General features: G+C 41.3%; 1 protein-coding gene across 1 annotated transcript in view; it reads left to right on the top strand.

Annotated features, from left to right (window-relative positions):
* Window positions 1-10131, top strand: part of LOC104466712 (tomoregulin-1-like) — a 28941-nt gene that overhangs the window by 17419 nt on the left and 1391 nt on the right. Inside the window, exons 5-6 of the mRNA XM_010080235.1 lie at window positions 4066-4189; window positions 8420-8578. Of these exons, the coding sequence (XP_010078537.1) occupies window positions 4066-4189; window positions 8420-8578 (283 nt within the window). The remainder of the gene's footprint in view (window positions 1-4065; window positions 4190-8419; window positions 8579-10131) is intronic.

Raw genomic sequence — 10131 nt, 5'->3', positions numbered from 1 at the left:
GGTTGGTGGTACTCCTTCCCCCCCGCCACCTTTCCAGCTACTGAAAGTTTGGAGCTAGAGGTGGGGGTGAACCCTTAGCAGTCACTTACAGGAGCCACCACTGCAGCCCCTCCCTTGCTGCCAGAGCAGACTGGGAGCTGGGGGAACTCTTAGCAGTTACTTACAGGTGCCACCACTGCAGCCCCTCCCTTGCTGCCAGGGAAACCTTTAGCAGCTACTTACAGGAGCCATTCCTGTGGCCCCTCCCTGCTACCAGACAAACCCACCACACAAAACCACAACAGCTTTGCCCTTCAGCCAGTTCTTCACCCACCGCACCATGACCCTGCTCATCCCACAGTTGGGCAACTTGTCCAAAAGGATGCTGTGAGGGACAGTATCAAAAGCCTTACTAAAAACCAGAAAAAGTACATCCACCTGCATTCATTCATTAGCTTGTTGTTCATCTTGTTTGTTTTCATACTGCATGCCTTGGTGTACAAGCATTTCAGATACAGTCCTGAGCCCTCTGTGCTCCCAGGAGCACTGCAAATGTTCCCACCAGCATTGCCACCCTCAGGCAATGCCATGCCAGCCCTCATCTTACCTACTGCAATGCTGTTGGTATCCCCTTCCATCACTGATTCAAATTTAAAGCCGTCTTGATCAGTCCTGCCAGCTTACGCCCAAAGATTTAAGTTCCCCTTAGGGACAGATGGATCCTGTCAGGTCCCAGAATACCTTGTGTCTCAAAGGCTCTTCCTTGGTTTAAAAACACAAAGTTTTGGTGTAGGCAGCAGTCCCGGAGACAAGTATTGATATCCTGGGCTCATCTGTTTCTTCCAAATTCTCCCCTCATTACTGGGAGGATTGAGGAAAACACTACCTGCTCACAAATTTTTTAGCATTTTTCCCAGGGCTCTGAAATCTCTCTTGATTGACCTCAGAATTTTTGTTGCTACATTAGTACCCCCATGAAAGAGTGGAATGGATAGTAGTCTGAAGGTTGTACTAAGCTCTAGTCTTGTGGTGACGTCCCTAATTTAGGCCCCAGGGAGGCAGCAAACTTCCCTGAAAAGAGGGTCTGGACTGCAAATGGGTGTTCTTTTCCACACAGGAGGGAATCACTAATGACCATAACTCACTCTTGTTTCATCTAAGCACTGGTCTTAATGCAGGTGTTGTTCCGAGGGGTTGGTATCTTCTCTGTTAGCTCTGGTCTTTAGTTTTTTTCTGTCATTATACTTGCTTTGCACTTCCATGGCCTCCCAGAATAAAACCATCCAACCATGGATTTAAACATTCCTTGTGTTCTTCTTGAAAAGCCATTCAGTGACAAAAAGCTCTGAATATTTTTCTTTTGTCACAAATTCTCTTATTTTCACTCCATATAATGTACAAGTTGGAATGATTTAATGTCAGTTTTCACTCATATTATGAAACCATAAAAGGCAGCAAATGGAACATACATCTTATTATCTGATGTAATGAAATACCACTTTTGGTTCCTATACAGAAGGAGTTACAGCCTTTTATTCATTGCATATAAATTGCCTTTGAAATCTAGTTAGTGGAAAAAACATTGTATATAATTATTATTATTGACATGTATAGCTTGTGCAGTCTCAAGTTCAGCAAACAATGTGCAAGGAGGGAGTATGCATTGTGCAAAAAAATTGTTTAGAATTTTTTTTATGCAATAGTCAGGTCTTTTTAGATAGTGAGAGCCTGAAGTGAACTACTTTGAATTACTTTTTCTTCCAGGATAAGAGAACAGTCCACACTTATATCTGTTTGCTTTTGCTTTAAATTCCTGTGAGTTATTGTCGTTAAACCCTGTTCTCTGAATGTGTAATACCTTCTAGTCTCTGTAACCACAGCCGTGGCAGTCTTGTACCAAGATGAGCAGCAGGGTTTCAGGTTTTGTGCATGCCTCTTCCTTCTGGTGAAGTATCTGAATTCTTATATCCAATCACTCTTTCAAGGCTCCTACACCAGTTAAATCTTTCACTTTGAAGCTCTGAAGTAGTCTAGTAGGCCTCTCAGATTAAAACTGAATTCTCATCAGTAGGTGGGTAAGTCTCTATTTTACACTAGGAACCACCTCCTGCATTTAACAACATCTCTTTGCTTAGTACAAGTTTTGCCTTTGACTTGTGTGGCCATGGCTGCCTGTCTGCCTTTCAGGGGACACATCTTTCACTGGGCCTCACATTCAGTATTAGTACACACATTAAAACTAGACATGGCACAGCTATCAGAAGAGAGTAATGTAATTGTATGTAGCTTACTACTGGTCTTTGATTTGGACCAGATGCGGCCGTAATTAACTGCTTGGAGGAGGAGTGAGGCAACAGTTTTGGGATCCTCACTTTTCTCTTCTTAGACATGCCACAACCTAGTCTATTCCATCAGGGCAGTGGTGGACATTAGGCAATGTTCTTCCCTTCTATCAAGTCTTCTGTATCTTTGAAGCATAGCCTGAACTAACAGGCTTCATTATGTCTAAAACCTCTAATACTTAGATTTTTTTTTTCCCAACAAATTAGAAAACATTCCAGAAAATGTTCAGGAAAAACCTAAAGCAGCAGCATACCTAAAGCGGCATTTTTTTTTTCTTCTGTAAATACATTCTCTTTCTTGCTTGTGTTATTTCAAATATCTGCAGTTGTATAAGAGATTTCTTCTTCACAGTCCCTTTTTGCTTTGCACCTGCAGTTCATTATAATCTTGTATTTGTGACACTATATGAAATGAACATAAGTCCACAGTTACATTCACATCTTTAGATTCCTGCTCTTTAGAGAAGTTCATTATGAAATACCAACTTCTGTATTTAAGACCTTTTTATACAACAATTTTGGGGAAAGAATGGTTGAAAATGTACACAGCTTTAGGTAGTTTTAGTAGTATGACAGAAGCACAAAAGACATTGGGGCAGAAGGGACTGCCTTCCTGTGCTGGCCTGAACCAGCCAGCAACTAAACACCCATGAGCTGCTCGCTTAACCCAGCAGGATGGGGGAAAGAATCAGAAGAGCAAACACAAGAACAACTCATTGGTCAATATAAAGGCAGTTTAAGAACTGAAGGGGAAAAAAAAGAGAAAAAAACCAAGCCATGCAGAAGCCATCACTCACAATGACCCACCAGCAGATTGACACCCAGTCAGTCTCTGAGCAACCCTGGAGCCACTTTGGAAAGACCAAAACCCCAGTTTTTATTGCTGAGCATGATGTTGTATGGTAGGGAATACCCCTCTGGTCAGCTGGGGTCAGTCGTCCTGGCTGTGTCTCCTCCCAGGCTCTTGGCCATCCCCAGCCTCCTTGCTGGGGAAAGCAGAGAAAGCCTTGGTGCTGAGAAAGCCTTGGTGCTGTGCAAGCAGCCTTCAGGCATAGCCAGCACACTGGTGTGTTATCAGCATTATTTCAGCCAGAAATCTACAACACAGCACCATACAGGCTGCTAGGAAGAAAGTTAACTCCATCCCAGCCAGACCCAGTACACCTCACAAAGGAATGGGTATTTTAAGCTCATGTCAGTATTTTGAAGTTCCCTCTCCACAGAAGTATTTCTCTGAGAAAGACTGCTGTTGTAGTGTGTTTGATTTCAGCTATAAGACTAGTGGTAGCAGTCAGATAAACCATCAGGGCTTTATCAAGTTGTTTTCTACCCAGTAGTCATAAAATGTGGTTTAGCTTCTTTCTAACCCTTCAGATTTTTTTTTTCTCTGTGTAGACGTGAGAGAGAGCTCTCTGTATGTATGTATTAGCTCTTTGCCCCAATGCCACTGACAAAACTTCTGCTGATCTTCCTGTGCTGGGTTGTTTCTGTCATTAATACTTTAGTTCTTTCAAGAAACCTGACATAAGAAACATACTTAGATGTGTCTGAGATCATTTTTCAGTGCAGTACATCCTAGCACATCTCTGTAGGGGCCCCCAAAACTTCACCCTCAAGCCTTTGCTTTATTATTCTGTATTTCTTTATTCACTACAAGATTTTAAGGGTATGCTCTCCTTGGTTGAGATTTTTTAATGAATATCATATAGCCATTTATAATTGTTTATGTATATTTCTTTTCAAGATGCCAGTGATCAACGAGAAGACATTTACATTGGAAACCACATACCTTGTTCAGAAAGCTTCAATGGCTACTGTATACATGGAAAATGTGAATTCATTTATTCCACTCAGAAGGCTTCCTGCCGGTAAGTCCTGCATGCCTTCAAAATGTTCTTGAAATTGCTGTAAAGCTTAATCAAAATGTTCTCTAGACATAATTCCAGCACATATCAGTTTGCAGTTATCTAAGCAGTGGCACAGGAGCCGTATCCCTACGCCGCGGGCAGCAGCCAGCTGCTCCAGTCGTGTGGGAGATAATGCTCAGAGGAGAAGCTGGATCGCTCGGGTCATTCAGAAGCTGAATCCCTCTGAAGACGGTGGCCTCAGTGTTGTTTCCTTATTTTCAGCTGCTAAATCCTATCTTGGAGGAAAAAAAACCAAAACACACAAAACCACTGCCTTTCCCTTGCATGGCTTCTCTATGACTGCTCTTTCCCCATTGACCTATCCGTCTGTTCTTGTGCTATCTGTACATTTCATTCTCTAGAGTATCAATATCTTATTTTTAACATTTATTGCCCTTTTCACATTAATGGGCTTCATCTAGAGAGTATAAAATTCCAAAATATTCTTTAACCCACATTTTTTTGTCTACGGTATAATGTATCAGATCAGTACACACAGTATTAAGGCACTCAGTGTTTCCCAGGAAATCTCAATGTTTCATTTTATTTCCTTAGCTCCCAGAAAAATTTCTCTTTACATTTCACCAACTACTCTGCCTTTTTTTTCTTTAAAAAAAAAGATTTATAAAGTTGTTTATAGAAAAAGGCCACTTCTTCTTAATAATCTGGAGTGCCCTACTTATTAGAAGGTTTCGCTCCTGAACATTTATCTTGCAGGCTTGTACTTTTAGGTTAATGTGGTTGAAGATGCTATAACTCTTTGCTTTCCTTTGCTTTGGAAACTTCAGCTGTAAATCCATTAGATACTATCACATTTTCTCCCTTGATCTTTATCGATTGAGGATATTTAGGGGTTTTTCCACTGCCAAGATTTAAGGGTTTCCAAACTGATCAGAGAGCAGGAAGTCAAAAATGCAGAGCCAGTATGGCTGTCAACTTAAGCATTTGAAAACTTATGTCATTCCTTTTCCCAGTGGAGACCCTTTCTTGTTTATTTTCAGTTTTCCAGTAAGACTTATTTTTGTCTTTTCTTTGACCAGAGCCAAGAGAGCTCAACATGGCTTTGCTTCTCTGGGGAAACTGGGTGCATCTCCAACATCATCTCAATGAACATTAGGTAGCACTATCTGATTACAGTATTCTTTTGATCTAGAGCTGTGTTTAACACAATTTCTGATGGATTTGTCCTCAAAATATTCAAAGTATAGGTATTCCAAGAAAAACATTCCTGGCTGAATGAACTGAATTTTTTATTTCTCAGAATTTTTTTCTGGATGGCACTAATCATATCCTCATTTATTCATTTATGATTCAATTACTATTCAATCATTTAAATATTTATTATTACTCTAATAATTACTGGTAGGCAATGTTTTGATGACTTTAATTACTGTACTGTATTTTATATACTTATTTTATGTATAAAATAAGTTCTATTTTATAATTACATTTACTGTGACTACCTCCAATTATTTATTTAAACAGCCTGAACAGTATCTCAGCATTGGACCTAGCACAACAAACCTCATGTGGTTCCAGTCAAGAATTTCTCACTGTCAGTTCTTAACCCTAAGTGTCAGATCTTTTTTGGATTTTTCTTGGCTATTTAAATACTGGTGGTCTTGTACTTTATGCATGTTTCCTGTTGGAGCAGAGTTATTAAGGAAACAAATTATTTATATCAGACAGCAATCCACCATAGTAATCACGTACTTCTACCAAAGAAAAGAATACTCTCTTTCTCTGGCATCATACAATGATGAATACTAGGGGAAGGTTGTTATTTTCAAATGCTTTGCATTCTTATACACATCTAGCATATACATTGTTTAATTTGGTCCTCATTTCCTGATAATGATATACGTGAGGTATCAGATGACCTACAAAACTGCAGAAAATACCTGCGCAAATCAAATTCTGACTTTTGCTTTCATTGAGGGTGATGAATCTCCTTGCTCATTGTACAGCAGCAGTCCAGGACTGCCTGCAGGCAGGTGGGAGGAAAGTTTCGTAGCAGTCAATTGCATAATATGTAATTTAGCGGCCTTTGCACAGCTGCGGTCTGGTCTGTCTCCTGCTGCCACCCTGTGCAGTGCAGTTCTGCCCTGTCCTTATGGCAGGCTGCATCAAGGAGGAACAGTTCAGCCCTTTGCAAAGAAATCTAAACTTCTTTATGCTAACTCAATTAGTTGACTGATCAGCATATTTTGATAAATCCATGCTGACCTCTATTTATCTTGTCATTATATTAATGCTGTATTATCTTGCTCTGTATTAATGCAGCAGAATGCTTTAAAATCTGTTCTATGAGTTTAAGGTAGCTTAAACTAGTGCCTAGTACTTCGTCCCACAGCCAATATAGTTCTTAACATGAGCACTTCTTCTTTGCAGGAATTCAGTACTCCTGCATCTCCGATATTTCTCTGAAATAATTTCCTGTGGCTTCAGTATTTCTGAGAAAGCATCTTTGAATTACTTGTGCCTCCTTTGCTTTGTTTTGCCTCATATGATTTAAAGCACTCACATAGATCATATTTGACTGTTACCTTCTTTAATTAAAACAAAAGCTAAGTGATAATAAGAATTCAGTCTTCTTCAGTAGCAAGCAGTCTTCTTCCATACTGTTTCTTTTTGCATGATTACCAACATGTTCCCTGTCCTCTTCCTTCTTGTACACTAATACATGTTTCTCTTGATTCCCTTCCTAGCCATTACCGAGCTTACTTAAAGTACACAAGGGCTTTTCTTTAATAACTCCGCTCTTACTGGAACTTGTTTCATGCCTGAACCAAAACTCCTTACGCAGCAGCTCATGGCTGGAGAAAGTAGAGTCACAAGATTATGAACATGTAAACCCCGACCATTATCCCTGCATGCAAAGGGGGGATTAGGAGTTGCATTAGCAGTCATAGGAAGGTCTGTGGAGTAATTATTTCATTCCTCCAAACAGAATAAATTCCTACCCTAGCACAAAGCTTTTGGGTTGATGAGACCAATTCTGTGTTGCATTTAGGCTTATCTGATCCAGTTTACAAAAGGATTGTTTCTCTGCCGGCATGTGGAGATTTCCTGTCCAGCTTTCTGCTATAGAGCTAGAGGCCAATTGTATTGATTCAGTGGCCCTTAATGATCCATTTCACATCAGTTGGTATCAAAGAATAGCTGTACAAGGAACTTGGTCAGGGATGTAAGTGGTGGGCTTTGATTCTGTAGACTCCAGCTCAGTGTTGTGGGTGGCTCTTTCCTTTCCTTGTGCTTCAGCCTCTCTTGCCTTGTGACATTAATTGCTCCAGAGCATGTTTCCACTGCCACTTTCACCACTGGCACATTTCCTGAACACAAGTTGCTGATCAGGAGCAGGCTCTGCTGAGTTTCTCATGGAGCTAATGGCTGCTTTGCTCAGGCAAGGTACCCTTTAGAGCAGCTGCTTCTCCTCCTGCTCTTCTCCTCTTCTCTTCTCTTCTCTTCTCTTCTCTTCTCTTCTCTTCTCTTCTCTTCTCTTCTCTTCTCTTCTCTTCTTCTCTCTACAGCCATTTCTCCCCCACCCCTGGCCAATTTTTATGGATTCTTCCATGAACTCCAACTTGAACAGTTGTGGGCCGTTGGGTTTTCTAACCTAGTCTCCATCAAACTTTGATTGGGTGACAAGGCAGGAGGGGGTTTGATGCTGGTCTTGTCCAATAGATTTTGCGGGATTCCACTTCTGTAGGCTGCAGCTTGAAAGGGGATCTTCCTTTTCCCCCATTTTTCAAGTTTTCTCTTCCTCTTTGTCATTTCTCTCCCATATTGACATTGCAGATGAATGAGCAAGCTTACTTTGTGTTTCAGGAGCATGCTTCTTTATGTTTCATTTAACCTTGTCTAATTGTTTCGTCTGATGACTTTATTCTTCCTAAATATTCCCCCAATTTAATAATGACCCCACATGTTTCTTTTACCAAATCAGAGCCTTTACCACGCTGGTGTGTTTTCAGAGGGCCACTAGTTACCTTATCCAGGAAAGCACAGCATATCTGCTCTGTCTCTCTTGCCACAAAAGTCCAAACCATTGTCCAACCCAAGCGTTACCACACCTTTAACTTCTGAACAGCTTTCTCAGCTGGAGCCACCTTGACCTCCTCATTTCATCTGCAAAATGACTATGCTGTTGTCAAATTACAGATTCCATGAAATATTCCTTTTCTTTTTCAGGTGTGAATCAGGATATACTGGACAGCACTGTGAAAAGACAGACTTTAGTATTCTTTATGTTGTCCCAAGTAGACAAAAGCTTACGCATGTCCTTATTGCAGCAATAATTGGAGCTGTACAGATTGCCATTATAGTTGCAATTGTCATGTGCATAACCAGGTAGGTAAAGACAAAGACAGTGAAAAATTACACATTGTATGGATATGCTTTTTCTATATTTAAATATTTGACCCTAAAATTGTATGTGCTTTAACATATATCCTAAAATACCCACATAAAAAATACCTAATAACTGAGGCAGAAGGATTATGTAACATCCTATCGCCATTTTTTTTTTTTTTTGGTCACAAAACACACATTTGTGTAATTCACAATTCACCAGTAACCACTCTGAACCCTCAGACCAAATACCCAGCAGAACAGATCAGCCTTGAAACGCATCCGAAAGGTCAGCTACTGTGTTAGAGCTTCACTGGAACTATTCAAGCATTGCTGATATCTTGTAGAACCTATGATCCCCCTCTCCTGCCCAGTGAAACCAGCAAGGTTGATAAGATGCTGCTCCCTGCAGTACCACTGTAAATGGTGTTACAAGAGAGCAAAGTATCCCTCACACCATACGTGCTTTCTGAAAATTGAAGTGCAGCTAGTCCCATTATTAGGCACTCTCCACGGGAACCTGTTTTATGAAATGTAAAGATGCACAAGCAGAGTTCAAGTTTCTGGGTTGTCTCAGGCTCTCATCCTGTATGAAAACTGAGATGAGAGCCATGGATTCTTTTTTTGATGACAAGGGATTCAGTTTGCTCATCAAGGACTTGAACCCAAGAAGGGCTGAGGGCTCTGAGATATATTAAGACTTACCTTGTAAGTGTATGAAGCATTTAAGTCCTACACTTGGGGATCCATGCCATGCTTTGCCTTTTCCTCCTCAGCTCGTCCTTCACTTTTTCAGCACCAGTTACGTTAGGCCATGAAACTTTCTGCTACTGCATTAGTGCATGGCTTCCCAAACTCAGTGATGTAGAGTGACACCCCTGTGAATGAACAATATCAGCCTCCTTCCCTATCTCTCTTGTAAGGTTCAATGTCAATGTAGCAGGTGTAAGTACACATATCTAACAACTCCTGCACATGTAAAAGAGTTACTTGGCTCATACAGTTGATGTCATCCCTTTTTTACTCAACACCCTGCTGTCCAAAGCAGTGGCATGGAATGTTCTCCTCCTTCAGCCTCCCTACAGCCATTCTGGCTCACAGTCCTTTGGGGACAGTCTCTTACTGCCTTCCAGCAGAACTGCTCCATCGTGCATTGCCTGCTATCTGATGGGCTGAGTCCCATCCCATTCAGAATTACTGGCTTTTGTCAATCCTTTCTCAGTTGTGTGTCCATCCCCAAGAAAGGGATCACCTGAGTCACCCCACGGAGGGTCCTGGGTGGGCTCTGTCTCAGGGGCTGCTGCGAGCAGCAGGGCTCCTGGGGGCCCACCACTTCAAAAGGCTGATTGATCCAGTCTTACCAACTGCTGGATTTTAAGCATGAAATAGGTATAAAGGAAAGCCAGTGCAATTATTCACCATGGTACATGTGTTACTGGATCAGGGCTGAAGGACGTAGCACCTTATTGCTTTCAGTCTCAAGTTCAAGCAGAACTCCCAGGTGAGCTGGAGTCCCACAGACATCCCCAGGTGACAGTCCAGTACCAAACAGC

Source organism: Pterocles gutturalis, unplaced genomic scaffold (genome assembly GCF_000699245.1).
Source record: "Pterocles gutturalis isolate BGI_N339 unplaced genomic scaffold, ASM69924v1 scaffold6634, whole genome shotgun sequence".
Taxonomy (NCBI): Eukaryota; Metazoa; Chordata; class Aves; order Pterocliformes; family Pteroclidae; genus Pterocles; species Pterocles gutturalis.
The sequence above is the reverse complement of the archived record's forward strand: the minus strand, read 5'-3'. Positions and strand labels throughout refer to the sequence as shown.